The sequence below is a fragment of the Myotis lucifugus genome, unplaced genomic scaffold (genome assembly GCF_000147115.1).
Source record: "Myotis lucifugus unplaced genomic scaffold, Myoluc2.0 scaffold_3, whole genome shotgun sequence".
NCBI classification, from domain to species: Eukaryota; Metazoa; Chordata; class Mammalia; order Chiroptera; family Vespertilionidae; genus Myotis; species Myotis lucifugus.
Window position 1 is genome coordinate 22657592 of NW_005871051.1, and position 17988 is coordinate 22675579.

General features: G+C 37.5%; 1 protein-coding gene across 1 annotated transcript in view; it reads right to left on the bottom strand.

Moving 5' to 3' along the window:
- Positions 1–17988, bottom strand: part of DOCK10 (dedicator of cytokinesis 10) — a 162517-nt gene that overhangs the window by 67773 nt on the left and 76756 nt on the right. The window contains exons 5-14 of the mRNA XM_006082773.3: positions 17238–17310; positions 16840–16962; positions 16447–16581; positions 11283–11466; positions 8541–8626; positions 8184–8267; positions 7909–8064; positions 3590–3811; positions 3264–3386; positions 1984–2066 (exon numbers count right to left, since the gene is read on the bottom strand). Coding sequence (XP_006082835.1) covers positions 1984–2066; positions 3264–3386; positions 3590–3811; positions 7909–8064; positions 8184–8267; positions 8541–8626; positions 11283–11466; positions 16447–16581; positions 16840–16962; positions 17238–17310 — 1269 coding nt within the window. The remainder of the gene's footprint in view (positions 1–1983; positions 2067–3263; positions 3387–3589; positions 3812–7908; positions 8065–8183; positions 8268–8540; positions 8627–11282; positions 11467–16446; positions 16582–16839; positions 16963–17237; positions 17311–17988) is intronic.

Sequence of the window (17988 nt, forward strand, 5' to 3'; positions counted from 1 at the left end):
GATCTCTGGTTGGAGCACATACAGGAGGCAACTGGTTGGTGTTTCTCTCTCACATTGATGTTTCTCTTTCTCTCTCTCCTTCCCTTCCTTCCTCTTTCGAAAAAGAATCGTTTAAAAATTCCTTTAGCCTGGGCAGTGTGGCTTAGTGGTTGAGCATTGACTTATGAACCAGGTCACGGTTTGATTCCCGGTCAGGGCACATGCCTGTGTTGCAGGCTAGATTCCCAGTGTAAGGCGTGCAGAAGGCAGCCAGTCAGTGATTCTCTCTCATCATTGATGTTTCTATCTCTCTCTCCCTCTCCCTCCTTCTCTGAAATCAATAAAAATATATTTTAAAAACATTCCTTTAAAAAATCCGAGGTAAAGACAAACCATAAGTACTTGCTTAAGTTCACTTGTCTAGTTGAGATTTCAAACCCAACTCTGGTTCTAAAATGCCTGCCTCTGAAACCTCAGAACAATGCTGGATCCTTAAAGAGCAAATACGTTCACCATTGTAATTTTGCTATATTGGGATATTTTACTTTTGCCAAGGGATATTTTGTTTCTTGTTGCTCCAGTGGATTTTCTTGTGGGAACTGCTGAGAATACTTATCAATGTCAAAAAGTTTGACCAGCAAATTACAGCCAGTTATCCTTTCTTTTGAAACATATCAGAAGTAAAAACCATTATATTTATCAGAGACGGTTCAGTATATCTCACTAGAACCTTTTTCATGCAGACTCTCCTGGTATTAATTGTCCCTGTAGGAGAGAGAGGGAAAAGGGAGATCAAGTGATAGTTATGATCTACTTTATGCCATGGGCTTCTGCACCTGAGATTGCGCTTACTGCCCATGAGGCCGTGAGAATCAGGAAGGAAACTTGCCCAAAGTTACAAACTGTAAGTGGTGCCTGATCTAGACCCTTTCTGTCAGACTCCTGGGCCTGGTCTCCTTCTCCCGTACTGCAAGGCTGCCTTACAGCACACAAATTCCCAGAGACCGTGTGAGCCTATACAGGCTTACTGTTGCCCAGACTCCCACATTTCTCATCCCTTGCACTTACTTGTACCAACTTTAACACCCTCAAAACTATAACAAACATTGGTGAGTTTACTCTGGTTCTGCTCATCGCTGGGAACTGGGAGACCTAAGCATGGCATAAGTAACTGGTTCTCACTTCATTCTGCATTGTAAAATTGCTGCCATGGGTCAGCGTTATCAACATTCAAATGATTACTTAATAGGCAGTCCCATTTTGTAGTTCATTTGATTTGTGCACTGCTGGCCATTTTTTCCTTATGTCTGTTCCAGGCTCTTCCTCCTTTAAGAAATTATTATACGAATAAAGATGCACAGAGATTGAAGAGGACAATAATAATGGATGTTTGAGTAGATCCAACAAACTATTTTTGTTCTTTATGCAGAGGTTATATTTCCAGGAGGATGATTCCATCATCAGTGTCTATATAACTCAGCATTGCTATCAGCATCAACTGGTACTGATAAATGTAGCTATGCTAATCAGCACCAAAATCAAAGAGAGTTTAAATGATCAACCTGAAGGCTTCTTCTAGACAACCATACATAGACCTGCGCTCTACGCATAGATGAAAACGTGCAGCTGCCTAAGACATCAGTGTGTGTCCATCTGAATTTTATACACATCAAACTCTCAGGGGTGACATAATGTCAGGTGTTTGATAAATTTATACCCTAAACAAGTTATGACTTTGATTTGACCCTACCAAGAACCCACAGCATACCTGGTCATGCCAACACTGTACCTATGTCGTGGCCTCAGTTTAGTATGAGTTGTCTTGATTGTCTTGTAAAACACATTTCTGAGGAGCTCAAGGTATTTATAAAGATGAACACATTAGCATTATTCTAGGTGTTAGTATATTAAAAATAACAAGTAACACAGAAGCGTTCAAAATGGAAGCTTCCAATGCTGACTACAAATGCATTTCTATTCTGTTGGTTGCAATTGTCAACCTACCTCATTGCCCAAGCGAAAGGCATGCGGTATTTCCCCAACTTGCTGCAGAACTGCCTATTGGATTTGAGTATCTTTTGTGCACACTAAGGGAAAATAAATGATATGTGGTTTAGAACATCACTTTACAACCTGCCCATGAAAAATATTAACAAATATTTTTTATGTTATCTTACATTGAAACTCAATGGAATTCTGACTTACTGGGCCCACAGATGCACCTCTTAAAGAGCCAAATGATAAGTCTTTGTGTTAAACTACTATATAATATTTGTCTTTATTTTTTAGTTTGGAAATTCAAATATAGAAAATACCCTTGTCTTGGAATATCAAAGTTTTTCTTTCTTCTGATTTCAAAAACCTTAAAATATTGAATGGAAAGTGTTACCAAATTTACATTCAGAGTCTGTGCTATGTTTTCTTTTATTTATCATGGCAGAGGTCAGCAAAATTGTTCTGTAAAGGTTCATACAGCAAATATATTGGGCCATATGGTCTCTGTCACAACTTCTCATCTCTGCTCTAGCAGAAAAGCAGTCATAGAAGATCCATAAATGAATGAGTGTGACTGTGTTTCAATAAAACTTTATTTACAAAAACAGGTGGCAGGGTAGATTTGGCGCACACACCATAGTTTGCCAAACCCTGAATCTCATAAATCTGTTAAATTCTGCCCTAAATGGACACATATGTTCAAATTCAATGGTTATACATTATTTTTGCAATGTATTTCTTTTGTGTGGAAAATATAGACTTATATTTATTTTCTATTAAATAGTAGCATTCAATTATTAAAGAAAATGTCATAGAAAAAACAATCCCATGTTCCCACCATTCAAAGAACTTTCTGTATATCCTTTATTCTTTCTTTCTTTACTTAGGTCTATTATAATTTGATATGCAATTATCTATCCCCCTTTTCATAGTTTCCCATCAGCATTAATAATGTCTTAGTGGGCTGTATTAACTTGTTTTTAGTCAGATTAATCCTAACTTTCATTATTGTTAACACTTTGATCCTTGGAATTAAAGCTTTATCCACATTTAAATTTATTTCTACTAATAGATGATCAAAAGTCAGAAACTGCTGGGTCACAAAGCATAAGCCAGGAATATATACTTTAAAATTTTCCTGATGCCTAAGTAAATGCCTTAGTGAAAATATTTATGCACTAAGTAAATATTTTGAGACTTAAACTTATCAAACTTGATAATTCATCAGACAATGCAATTTTATTTCTTGAAATCAATTGAAATGCTGTGTGGAAAAGATCATGGATTACCTTGTTGGAGTCTGGATTCTTAATGTAAGGTTCTGCACCACTTGCAATGTTTCCCATTAATACTTTCTCGACTTTGGCCACCAAAACAATGTCAGAATGTGGATTGCTTACGGAGAATATGGCCTATGTACAAAAAAAAGAGTTAGGATTAATAAACTAGGAAGCATGTAGGAGGCCACCCTGAAGACATTTACAAAATCTCATTTGTTTTGAAAGAACAGCTTTAAGGGAATTTTTATTTGGGTAATTGCTCCTCTTGTGTAGGGTATTGGAAAGAACAGTGGGACAGCATTTTATGCCCCACCATGTGTGAATAAAAGTGCAACCTGCTTTGGAAATTTCAGCCATTCCTCTGGAAACCCCTTGACATGAGGTTCTTCCAATTGCCGCGGGGTGACAGTGTCTATGTTCCCATTTTCCAGCGTCACGGAGGCCCCTGAGAGCATCTGCCTGACAGCCGAGTGGTTCAGGTCCACATGGAAATCAGCTGAAATCTTCCTGCTGTCTCTGAGGTCGTAAAGGGCCACACTCACGAAAAAAGGCTCAACCTGCAGGAAAGAGAACCGATGGTTTTGACAAAAACCAACCAAACAAACAAATAAAAAGATCACCCTCAAAACCCCAAACTGCTAAAAAAAACTTTTTAATGCTACCAGAGTATCACAGAAGAAAAGGAAAAAGATTCAAGAGTGACATTTCAATTAGAAAAACATCAAATGAACAGATTAAATAAAACAAGGATTAAAAGAAACAAATCTATGTATATGTAATTATATACATTATATATACACACACACACACACATCCATACATCCATATGTACGTACATGTATATGAATAATTATATATGTAACTAGAGGCCCGGTGCACAAAATTCATGCACGGGTAGGGTCCCTAGGCCTGGCCGGCGATCAAGGCCAATCGGGGCCTTCTGGCTGCCTGCCAGGACCTTCCTTCCTCAGCTGTTGGCTGACGGCCAGGGCCTTTTTTCATCCCGTGCCACCCCCTGGTGGTCAGTGTACATCATAGCAAGCGATCAAACTTCCGGTCGAACTCCCGAGGGAACACTTTGAATATTAGCCTTTTATATATATAGATTACAGGCTTCTAAGGCTAGAACATGCTCACAAAAACATTTTTACTTATATTTATGCTTCTTCATTTTGATTTGATACCCATCATGTATCTTCCAATATTCTAAGGTCAAGCAGGTTATACATACAAATCAAATTATGACATGGTTCATCATTGTACAGACTCACTCATGCTGTGGATTTTGCTGAATGTTTAATAGATACTTCTTGCTCTTTGAAGTTATAATTATAATGAGGTTTAACTTATAATGAGCGTTTTCATTTAATTCCTTAATATTACCAATACTTATCAGCTGCCTTACTGTTACAAATAGAATGACACATACAAAATGAAATTCAATAAATTAATTTGGAAAAAAAATACAATTAAAAAGTAAAAGCTTTATGTTTTACCAATTTAATTTATTACATAAAAACTCCTGGTTTGTGGTAATGGTAGTCTGCCAAGAGTTGAAAAATGAAAAAAATCACATGAAAATTACTCGGGCAAGAACATAAACACATTGAAGGTCAAAGGAAAAAATCCGTATTATTTTTCCTGAATTGTTGCATTTTGATTTTCATTTCTGCTTAGAGAATGGAAATAAATGACCTACATTGATAATCCATCAGAAATTAAAGCTCATACAGTGATTCATTTATTTCTTCAAATCCAGCTTTTCAACTTAAATGTCAATTCTTACTCTTTGAATCACTAGCTTTTCAGTAAGGATTTGTTTAATAAAGCACCTTCAAAGCCTAACAAATAAAATAATAGGTTTCTTTTGTTTAGAATTTTGTACTTTTCATAAAAAAAATAAAAAACATGACATTTTAAATGTTGCTCTGCTGTGAAGCAGCTTTATTATTTTAGATTTTTGGAATTAACTCCCATTTTAAAAGAAATATTTTATACTATAAAACCATCAACCTGAATGTGGTTTTCAATGACTGACTAAAAAATTACATGCTGTCAAATAGTTTCCTCATCATGCAAAAGTTCTTTTTAGGGTGTTTTTTAGAAGTTCATTCATTAAATGCAGCAGTTGGTTCTTCAGCAACTTAAAACAATATTTCGATTAATTTAAAAACATGTTCATGGACTTGAAACAATAAATTTAAAAGTAGCTATATTAATAAAACAGTGTCATTGAAAAAATATGCAAGAATTAAAAAAAAAAGAATGCCATCGCATAGCAAACTGCTGTTGAGTTAAGGTGTGGCTGCTTTATTGATTGTGTAAAACATTGCTTATAAGCATAATGACATTATATTTTAAAAAGCAATTTCCTTGTTTTTTAACATTTATGGCAACTGTAAAATAAATTAAACCTATACAGACATACAGAGCACTCCAAATCAACTTCTCCCTCTAGCTGACAGATGTGAGAGAGACTGTAAGCTGCTCTCTGAACTTCTGCCTGTTCTCTTGCTTGAGAGATTGGCCCAAATACAAACAATGAGCTTCTGAATATGATTTTTTGTACAAATAAAGGAATCCACGGGAAAGGAGTCATATGTCCTTGCCACTAGGAAGAAAAGCCCATTATCTTTGTGTTTCAGTTCCTAAATTGACATTTTAATTAGAGTAAAAAAAGCATTTATTTTTCTTTAATAAGATGATTAAGTGACATTATGGTTTGGGTTAAATTTTTCTGATATTTCTAATAGTATTTTTGAAAAACAAGTTTCTAGTGTGTGTGTGTGTGTTTTTTTTTTAAAATCCTGAATATAAAAGTATGTTCTGATTGTTCCTCCTAACACGTTTACTCCACATATGTTTCTCCTTATAGCCACCAACATCCTCCATGTTCCCACACCCACTGGGCTCCTCTTTGGCTTTGTGTTACTCAGCCTCTCAGCACCACTCCTCATTGCTGACCCTTTCTTTCTTGGCATCATGATGCACTCTTTCCTGGTTTATCTCTATTTCAATGGTCATTCCTTCATAGTCTTCTTTGGTCACATCTCTATTCATCATTTAAATGTTTGGTTGTTGTCTCTACGTACATAGAAATTTCTAGATGATTCCCTCCAGGTCACTGCCTTGACCAGACTTCCAAGTTGATATGTCTGCTCATGACCAGTCCCTTGGTTCCAAACTTGTGTTGAGTCTGTTAAATAGATATCTCTATTTGGCTATCCAATAGGCCTGTCAGGCTTAACATGTCCATAGTGGAATTTTTGGCCTAAATCACCCAAATCTGCTCTTACTACAGTTTTGTCCTCTTAATGGCAGTAAATGGCAGCATCCTGCATAGAACTGCTCAAAGAAAATACTAAGGACTCATCCTTGAGATTTTCCTTTCCCTTCTCCTGTATATCCAATCTACCAGAAAAACCTGTCAATTTATAACACGTCAGTCAAAACCATCCATTTCTCTCCTTCCTTGCTATCCCTAATCCAAATGAGGAAATGTACTATAGCCTCATAGCTTCTCTTCCTTATCAACTCCTGTTTCCTCCAATCCATTCCCCTGATGGATATTTTAGAAACACAGATTAGATTGCATCATTATAAACTACTATAAACCTTTGAATCGCCTCCTCTCACACTTAGGGTAAATCCAGAGTTTGTCCTTTCTGCCAGCCACTCACCATCACAACTAATAAGGCTCCACCTAAAAAGAGATGTATATGCATGAAGTGCACAGTTTGTAGGGAAACGTAATGCTGTGTCTGCCTTCTAAAAGCAAATGGGGCCTTACCATGGATCTGGAAATAAGTTTTTACTTACAGGTGAAAAATGACATCTGAGAGATGATTTATTAGAAATTAGAAAAGAATGTATTAAAAATAGTAAAAAGTAACATGCCAATATAGCAACTTTTTAAATTGATGGTAGGATTATGAGTGATTTTTATTTTCTTCTTTGTAGAAACATTTGGTAATGTTGATGCTCACAAAATGCACTCTTCCCACACATGCATTCACAATTAGCATAGAACTACACCCTAGAACGGGGAGAACTCTCAAGAGGGTCTATTTGGTAGAAAAAGGACTCTTGTATTGATTTAATGAGCAGTGTGGTATTTTCCAAATATCAGTGAAGCACTTTTTCCTACAATTTGCATGTAGCATCTGTACTATTATTTATTTAATATTTACCTGATATTATTTCACTTGGTTCACTATTTAGCCTTGTCTTAGACAGTAATAACTGTGAAATCACAGGGCTGGTATGTTCATTTAAATTACTTTCTAATACAAATTAAAATAAACATATAACTATTAAAATAAAAATGTCAATTTAAAAGCTATCTTGAGATACAAGAAGATACACACAGTATCTTAGGAAACTCAGAAGCTATGCTGATTTAATGAAGAGAATCCTAAAACATAGTCCCTCTGATGCTTCTTTAAGTTAACAGAAACATTTTATGGCAGCATATTGACAATTCCATTTCAGAACTTGTGCATTTTTGTCATGTGTAAAAATGCTGTCAGTCACATTCCCTGCTACACTAGATGGTGTGCAGTCTGTGCTTGGAATGACTAGGAACAGAAGAGATTTGACTGGGGTGGTGTGCTGTTGGTTAATTGGTATAGGAAGTAACAGAAGAGCAACTTACATTCGTTATCGGATCGTTTTCATTCTCTGTAACACATCCCTGAAGACTGAAGTTGAGAGCTTTACAAATGATCATGATTCTCTTGGCAGCTTTTTCTTCAAATGGTTTAATCACTGACTCGGGTTCTAAAAGATTCTTTTTCTGAAGTTTCAAGGTCTAGAAAAATTTTGACAGTTTTACTCCACTACAAAAATCCATCCACACACACAAAAAATGTATAAACTACAATTGTATGGATCAAGTTTCATGTGGGCTTAGAAGGAATTCCAACTTACTTCTATATCTGGATCCATGGAGAAGAGATTTAGCCTCTCCAGGTTTCGAGTGGCTTTGACAGTCTCTTCAGTTTCTGTGAGGTACTACAGAGAATACTGTGTTAGCTCCGGTCTAAATAGCCAGATACCTACAGCCCAGCCCCATCAATATGGCAAGAAGTAGCCCCCTTAGTATTATCAGAGTTTTAAAATCACCCATTGACACTTGGCAAGTCTTATAAAAAACATGCTTTATTTTCTGAATTTTGTGTTTCTTTGCTTAAACCTTAAAAAAAAAGCATTTCCATCTTTTCCATGAAAGCATTAAGTAGTAAGCAATGCAAATTCATTTGCATGATAATGTGTCAGCTTTATTACTTTTGTGAAGTCTGGATGTAGGCTGTTCTCTGAAGAATCTGTTTCCTCTGGTGTGCATTCACATGTGATAGAATTATCCAGCGAATCTTGAAAAGATACACAAAGACAGCTTATTAAAGAACAACTAATGAGTCACACCTTTTTCTAGCCTGTGACATTTCAAAACTAGGTTAGACCCGTGGTCGGCAAACTGTGGCTCGAGAGCCACATGCGGCTCTTTGGCCCCTTGAGTGTGGCTCTTCCTAAGCCTTAGGAGTACCCTAATTAAGTTAATAACAATGTACCTACCTATATAGTTTAAGTTTAAAATATTTGGCTCTCAAAAGAAATTTCAATTGTTGTACTGTTGATATTTGGCTCTGTTGACTAATGAGTTTGCTGACCACTGAAGAGGAGTCTCAACTGGGCTGACTGGTCACTTCAAGTCTCTGCCACATATCTGTTCCATGCCAGTAGGCTACCTCAGGAATGTCCTCATGGAGATGACAGAAACACAAGAAAAAGCAAGGCCTCTAGAGTGGTAGACTTAGAAACACCATACTTGCACTTCTGTTTCATTCTATTACCCAAAGCCAGGCACATGGTCAAGTCCAAGCGGGTGGATGCAGAGAGGGTAAAAGATCATTCAACCCATCAGCAAGACCTATCAATTCTACCTTAGAAATACTTTCCACACCTGTCCAATACTCCTTTTATGTTATTGCTACCACCACTTCAGTTCACCATGATCTCTCTTACCTATTACCACCTGACTGCTCTGTCCAAATCTTTCTTGTCCATTCCTTCTCAGACCATTCTCAATGCAGCAACAAAAATAAACTTAAAAAGAAAACCTGCTCTGACCACTCATTTAATTAAGTCTGCCAAATGGTTTCCTATTGTTCTCAGGATAAAGGTGAAAATCCTGACTAAGGCCTGAATTGTTTTCAATTTTCAATTGAGGGGTTATTTTAAAGCAAATAGGTGAATCTGGTGAAAGGGAGAAAGAGAGTGAAGAGGGAGTGTGGGAAAGAGAGGCTTTGTAATGACTTCCATGTGAGGACAGCCTGGGACCCTTGTCTCCAACCTCATCTCCTTCCATCCTTTCTTTCAGTTTATGGTTGGAACACATCATAATTGCCCAACTTGTACACTATTTTAAGCCTCTGGGGTCTTACTTGGACTGCTCTGTGTCCAAGTAAAGAAGTGGAGTTATTTATCCCTCCTTTTGGTACGGCTTCAAAACCCTCTGCCTTATCCCCTAAAAAAAAAGAGAGGAGAAGAGCATAGATTGGTTTGGCTCAGTGGATAGAGCGTTGGCCTGCGGACTGAAGCATCTGAGGTTCGATTCCAGAGAGAGGGGAGGGAGAGAGGGGAGAGAGAGAGGAGCAGGGAGAGGAGGAGGGAGAGGATGTTTTTAGCAAAGGCCAGCTTAGGAGTCCCCTAATTAAGTTAATAACAATGTACCTACCTATATAGTTTAAGTTTAAAAAATTTGGCTCTCAAAAGAAATTTCAATCATTGTACTGTTGATATTTGGCTCTGTTGACTAATGAGTTTGCCGACCACTGGGTTAGACCCAAGAGCGATGAAAGATGGATGTTAGTGAACAGATGCCTTCACTATATCTTGGTTCCAGTACTCCTTACTGTTAAAAAGACATTGGCTGGGAAATCAGACCTTCTAATGATCTTTTGGGATTCTTTCCATGACACCATCCTGTGCCCATGAGAACTCTGAACCCTTACAGTTCTACATTAATACTTGGTGCTGTCTTGACTTACTTCATGAATGCCTACTAAAGCTTTTATACATATGTTTTTATTTTTGATAATTCTGACTCTCAGGCCATCAGTTTAAAACTCACATTCTAGCTTCTGTTACTAAACTCTCTACAACTCTGTAAACACTAATTTTCTAGTTGAATATTATTAAGTAAATCATGAATGTAAAACACCTACTATGGTACACAGAAGTGGTGTTAAAAGCAACAATGATTTTCTTCCTCATTATCCCATGACTTGTTCACTTAAAAGCACATGATACTTAGGCTACTAGAACTTAAAGACACTTTGTTTTCTCATGTACCACGATGCAGTGCAAGATGCCTTAAAATAGTTTCCTTTGGGAGGAATGATTGACTCTAAAGGTGAAGTTGTTTTCCACATAATTATAGATCTGCTTTATCTACCATTCTTTGCACTCCTTCTCTCCTCTCTTTTGCTCCCTTCTCTTTGCCTGGAGTGAATTTGAATCTTTTTGAGGGAATTAGGATGGGCAGAAAAATTTATTTTCTTATAAAAATCTCTAATACTATGTCAAATTTATGGAACTTTCACATATACATAAGCAGATCTCAGTATGGTCAAAAGGCATAGATGACACTCCTTTCAATTAAAAGGAAGTAATGCATATTTGCCTTCACAGAGTATACTGTTAATTAATTAAATTTAAAGAAGAGCTATAAAACACCTCCAGGGTGACATCTCATCAGATCTGGGTACATTTTTTATGCTGATGAAAAATGCTTCCCAACATCATTTGCTGGCCATCAGCCTTAATCACTGTTCGTCCAGTCAAAATTGTACCTATGTGTGGTGACACTCACTATTCAGTACAAGTAAAAATTTAGGGACAATTTCTTGGAGCTCAGGGATGGATGAGCTAGACCTGCCAGCTACTATAGCTTCTAGGAGTTTAAATGACCCAAATACACAGGTCACACTTTGCAAAGGATGGAAGGGGTTGGTGATGTGCTCTTACCCAGCCCCAGTTCGGTGAGCTCTGTGCTCCTCCGACCCTGAAGGGGTCCCTCAGGGCTGATTTGCAGGATGCGGTTGAGGGTGTGGATCCATTCATCCATATCGGACTCCGTTTCAGCCGCCAGCACAAAATAGGTCAGGTCATTCATTTTCAATTCAAAGGCATATTTTCTTAGTCTGTTATTCTTTGGTACAAAAAGAAAGAAAAAACACCAGATAAATAAGTCTTAGAGCGTGGGAGACATATTTCATGGGCTCCTGATGGTTCCAAAGTTTTCCATATAGGTAAGTAACATAAAGAAATTTTCCAAAATAGGACACAAATTTAGATGGGTATGAATCAATCTGTAATTCTGATATAGGTATTCTAACACTGTTCTAAAATCTTTAGAGCCCCCACACTATAATAAAGCAAAGCCTATATACTCATGATAACTCAACTTTGTATAAGTAAAACACAAACTGGAGAAGAACCAGAAGATGGGAGTGTTACTATCGTGTGTAATTGTAGATAAATATCAAAGTATAAATTATTTTATGGGAATAGGGTTGCTCTTCTTGGTGGCAACAAAAAGTAATTTTGAATATCCTCCTGGCAATGTCCTTTTTCTTTGGGATGCCTTCAGACACTCTCCCAAAATAACTTGTTCCTTTCAACTTCCACAGCACAATTACAACTACAAAGAGGACACTTACTAAATACTCGCCATCTGTATACCAGGCACTGTGCTGAACATGTTACAGTCATTATCTTATTTAAATCTCCCAACAACCTTTGTGTGAAAAATCATATTATTCCATTTATCATATGATGACACTGAGGCTTGGGCAGGTAAGCTAGGAATTACATGGGTAGCAAGTGGTAGAAAGGGGAAATAACCTCTTTAGACTTTAACACCCACTGAGATGACCCGGGTATAAAGAAGATGCTCAGTGAATGCCATCCTCCTTCCTTGCTACCTCCCTGGCACAATCACCCACCAACGGGTAGCTGTGGCCTGGAGGTAATAGATTTTCCATGTGCTGAGAATAGACAGTGAGACAACATAAATGCCTCAAGGAAAAGTTAAATTTGGAAATTGAAGGAGAAAGAAGAATCAGTTTAAAAGCTACGTGTGATTCTCACTGTAAAATGTCACAGTTCAAATGCTATTTTCTGCACTCTTCCAATGACGAGTTATTTGCTCCCGTCTATACTTTTGTACTATTGTCAAAGGTATTATTTCCTTGCCTTGTGATGACTCACTTGCAGGCTGGCTCTTTTATTTGTCCATGAGCTTGATTAGAGCAGAAGCTGCCTCACTGTCCTCAGTGCTCAGTGCAGTGATAACATTCACTCATAAAGAGGTGTCTATTGCGTTTGCATTTTGTGTCAGGAAGAAACAAAGTCTCTGCCCCGGCAGAACAGGGAGACAGGCCTTAACCAATGAAACACAGTGTGATATTGGGAGATAAATGTACTCGCATTTTGTATGAATATGTTGAAGAAAAGGTATAAAGTCAAGGTATTAATATGTTTTTTGAGAACAGAATTGCTATTGGCATATGAGAATATAGCTGGTCTCATGAGAGCACAGGGCAGGATGGCTTTGGCAAGTAAAAGTCCAGAGCTGCATTTGGAAAAAATTATTTGGCTGCAGTGTAAACAGAATGAGGAGTCACCAGAAAGGCAGTGGCCTCAAACTACTGTGTGCAAAGCCAACATCTAGGCAGCCTCTTTAAGAATGCAAGTTCTTAGAAGCCGCGCTCCCCGCAGGGAGAGTGAGCAGACTCCCTCCATACACCCTCACACAAGCTTCCTGGGCTTCTGTCCAAGGAGGTCCATTGAACCTCCTGTGACCTCAGTGACACAGACTGCCTAAGGACAAAGACAAGTTGGCTGATAGCACATATAAAAAAGAGAGACAGGTTTCTTTTTTTAAAAAAAATCAAACAAACAAAAAACGAATCCCACAGGAAGAGAAATAGACAAAAAGGGAAAAACTAGAAATGCCCAGAGTTCTAGTTGGCTAGGACAGTGGTCGGCAAACTGTGGCTCGAGAGCCACATGCGGCTCTTTGGCCCCTTGAGTGTGGCTCTTCCTAAGCCTTAGGAGTACCCTAATTAAGTTAATAACAATGTACCTACCTATATAGTTTAAGTTTAAAAAATTTGGCTCTCAAAAGAAATTTCAATCATTGTACTGTTGATATTTGGCTCTGTTGACTAATGAGTTTGCCGACCACTGGGCTAGGATATTGTTAATTATTTGACAATTGCAAATGCAAGCCAATCTCAGTGCTGTCTTGAAAACAAACAAGTTAAAGAGTCTCCTTGACTAATCTGATGTTGTAAATCATGAGTACTGGGAGATGCAGCTATGCAAACTGCTAATACTGGGTCCAAGTTAAAAGTGGATCAAGCTGCAACCTGCTTTCCAATGCTGCTGCTAAGAAACTAATAAAAATGTTAGAAAGAAAACATTATGAAATATTTAAAAAATGTTGATTTCCTAAATTGCATTCTGTACATCAAATAAATTTAATATTGTTGCCAAGTTCAACAATATTATTACAAATATTTTTTAAAACTTTGTGCGAATTATTATAAGCCATCCCTTGGTTCTCACAAAGAGGTGGTATTTATAAATAAAATAAATATTCCATTTACAACTGCTCAGACACCAAATTATTTTTTTTAAATTTGGAGAGAAATAGAACCGCTTTCAGTGTTGAGAGGTTTATGTTGGAGAGGACTAAGATGTCTAAAGTGGTTTTCTATCTCACTCTCCAAAATAATGGCATATCAACTAGCAAAAAAGAAAGGACAGAAATAGAAAAATCAATGGAACATTTTAATAATCTTGAAATGCAATAGTTAAGTCATTACAATGGCATTCATAAAGTAATCATACTCATTTCACTCCCCCAATGTTCCCCTGTTTCCATGAAATCAGTGCTCTTTGTATCCACTGCAACTACTTTGCTCATCCAAGCTCACCACAGCCCACCTACACGGCTTCATAAACAATAGGAAACTGAATGTGGCCTGATGCCATCTGATGTGTTTAATGAGTTGTAGCAAACTGGTCTGTTTCTACAGTGTTCATCTGGAAAAGTTTCGAAATAGATACTCCAAGGACGCCACTAAAGCCAATGGAGGACTGAATGTCGAAGAAAGAACTTACCCAAACAAAATATTCCATCACACCAGCAATGGTGCTAGATACAGAATTTTTCAGAAACTAAAGAAGAGTTTTAAAAGGAAACACACAACATCAACTCCAGGTTACTGGTATTGCTGGCTGCCACCCGTGCAATTCTGTCCATTCTCTGTATGTTTATTTGTTCATTTATAAACAATATTAGGTACCTTCTATGTGCCAAGTACATAGCATTAAAAAACACATGTAAAGTGCTTGCCCTCCTTTAACTTACATTCTAGTGTAATGGAGTGTCAATAAACAAATAAATGGAACTAACACATATATACTATGTATAATGTAATATAATGCAATTTATCATCATCAGCGATAAATAGAATTTCACTCTTGCATGTATTATCAGAACCTAATTGAAATGAGTCATTTATGCTTTATTTTTACACACGATATATATATATTTTTCTGTTCATCCTCCTACAGGCTGGAAGCTCTTTGAAGACAGAAACCACATCTAATTCATATGTGGCTTTCCCACAATGCCTTGCATATAGAAAGCATTTCAATATACATTTGATGAAGTAAACCCTACATCTAAAATGCACTGTTTAGAACCGCACATAAATACATCTTTATAGTGTTTCCTGTGCCCATGTGGCTTACACAGGATAAATGTATGTGTGTATGTGTGCAGGTATGTCCACTTCATGTATAATAACCAAAGGATTTTCTTGGGCATATTTTTGTAATTTTGGACATTCCTGTGCCTCAGATCTAATTTTGCCATTTATTAGTTCTGTGACTTGGAAAGGTATTTTATCTCTCTGAGGTGTTTTTATTTGTTTGTTTTTTAATCCTCACTCAAGGACATTTTTTCCATTGATTCTTAGAGAGGGTGGAAGAAAGAAGGAAAGACAGAGATAAACACCGATGTGAGAGACACATCAATTGTTTGCCTCCCGAAGGTCCTTGACCAGGACCAGGAGCCTGCAACCGATACATGCCCTTGGCCAGAATTGAACCCTGGAGCCTTCAGTCTGATGCTCTACCCACTGAGCCAAACCGGCTAGGGCTTTTTTATTTTTTTAACACATTGAGACAATAATAATGTGAAATTTGAGGTAAGATTGCTAAAACACTTGATTGCTTCAATTTTTATGTAAGAGGGAATAAGGATAGCTATTTAATCAGAGTAGAAAGAATAAATGTCTTGAAAGTAAGAGGTCCAAATGAGGTCTGTGGAATTATCTGCTGCCCTTTGCCACCGTGGTCCGTGCCAAATTGAATATTAAGGACAATAGTCTGAAGATCAAGAGGTTGCAGAAGAGCATTGTCTGTTAAAAGCACTATGTCTGTTTCTTAAATTAAGCTCTTGGGAATCAATGTAATCCTTGTCTGTGAGGGAAACCTCCTCTTAGAAGGAAGATGATGTATATGCACATTATAAATTTACTATCTCATATCTAATAATAAAGATAATATTTATGAAGTGTATCTTTTGAGTGATATGATTTACATGTTATCTTACAAAATTCTTTAGTTCAGCGGTTCTCTAATGCAGCTACACAGGTGTCCATTTTCCTCGAATATATAAGACGTGCTCTTGCCTCAGGACCTTTGCATGCACTGCCCTGCTCATTTTTCAGTCTCTAGATCAAATACTTTCTCTTCAAACATACTTTTCTCACTTCTAGAAAATTAACATTCTTTTCCAATGTCATCATTTGTCTATCTCCCTTCAGTATCCCTGTTTATTTTCTTTATTCCAGATTTCACCAACTGATTCTATTGTTTATTTATTTCTTTGCCTTTTTTCTGTTTTTTTCTTCCTTTATTGAAAGTAAGTTTTGTGAAAGCAGGAATCAAGGTTGTCTTGTTCTCCACTGAATCCCTAGGGTCTAGAACAATTCTTGGCTCATCTCAGATACTCCATAAATATTTGTGGAAAAAATAACTGATGACTGGATGAACATACTCTTTGATTTAAAAAAAAAAAACCCAAGAGGGAAAAAAGATTCCTACTCACCTGCACCACGCCTGTACAGGAATCCAAAAAGATGCAGCCTTTGGGTTCTTTGGATATTTTTTCATCTTTGTAAAAATTCATGATGTAGGAGCTATCAGGCAACTGAGTCAGCTGAAAGTAGCGCTTTTTGAATGACTAAATAATGGAAAAGATACAAGAAGGTAGTTGAGGTTGCAGTGTCCTATTACTCACAGAAACTAGCATTTTTTCTAATTCCTCCAGGAGTGCGACACCTGTAGGGTGCTGTTTGAGAGAAGAGCACACTCCTTTCTCATCAATAAAATATGACACAGAACATAAACTCAATGCAAATGGCTCTCCTCTGTGCTCCGACCGAAGAAGGGGTGTCGGGAAAGGTGGCAGACACAAAGATGCCACCTGATGTCTCCTTACCCGCACAGTAATGGTATTGTTCACGGTGCTGTTGAAATTCCCCTTGTAGAGCCAGCCAGACTTGAAAACTCCAGTTCCTCCCGCTCCACCACCGCCCTTGGAAGACGAGTGGGAGGTGGTATCCTGTACAAAAGCATCATTAGCATGACTGCAATCTTTTGTGAATCCCAGATCTTCTGCACTTGCACTTAAAAATGAGCCTCTTTTTCTCTCTTTGACTCATCTCAAATAATCATGTTCAATCTCAAAACAAACGTGACTCATTTTGACTAAAAGCCCTCATACAAACAGTTACTGCAGCTTGATGAAAAACTGTTCAGAACATGGAACACTCAAGTGAAAGACAGGCACTAATTATCCTCATGTTTTAAACATTTCACTTTCAACAATTTACTTACTTCATCCTTATCAGCATCTTCATGGTCAACCTCAAAGGAATGTGAAGGAAGTTTCTCTGGCTTGTACTCTGCTCTAATATTAAAACAAAAATAAAGGTTCTGATTTGTCATTTGAGACACGGCTTTCATTTTCAGCTGTTTCCTGGGTAACAACTACTGCGTTTTTTAATAAACTAATGTAACCTTGTGAGGATCCCATTTTCTTTGGAGGTATTAACCTTCCCCTACACCTTGACATCTTAACCCAGCAAATAAATCTCTATTTTAATCCGTGGAGTTAATATTTATGCAGATTTACACACTGAATGGGATGAAGATGAGCAGGATAATTTTTAGGTTTGATGGTTTATATTTTCCTCTTCCATATGCTGATGTGATATTTTCATTACCTTTCTGCTTCCCCTTTTTATGACATGCCCAAGGGTACAGGCAGTCATTTGAAGAACTGTGTTCCAGAAAACAAATCTGTGATCTGGCCACTAGACTGTGCTGCTCCCCTAACCATGGTCTCCCCAAAAGTCTGCATCCATTATTGGCAATTGTGCTCACTTTGTGAAATTCCACGGTAGCATAGAAACACCTCTGTGTCATAGCATCACCGACCAGCTCAGGGGAGTGAGAGCATACACCTGGCTCTCTACACGGAAATATAAGACAGAAATAAGTTTTCCTTGGCTTGATTCTGTCTCACACCTCATGGCAGAATGGAAACCTGACATTATCATTCAAGGTTCAGATCTTTCTTGATACC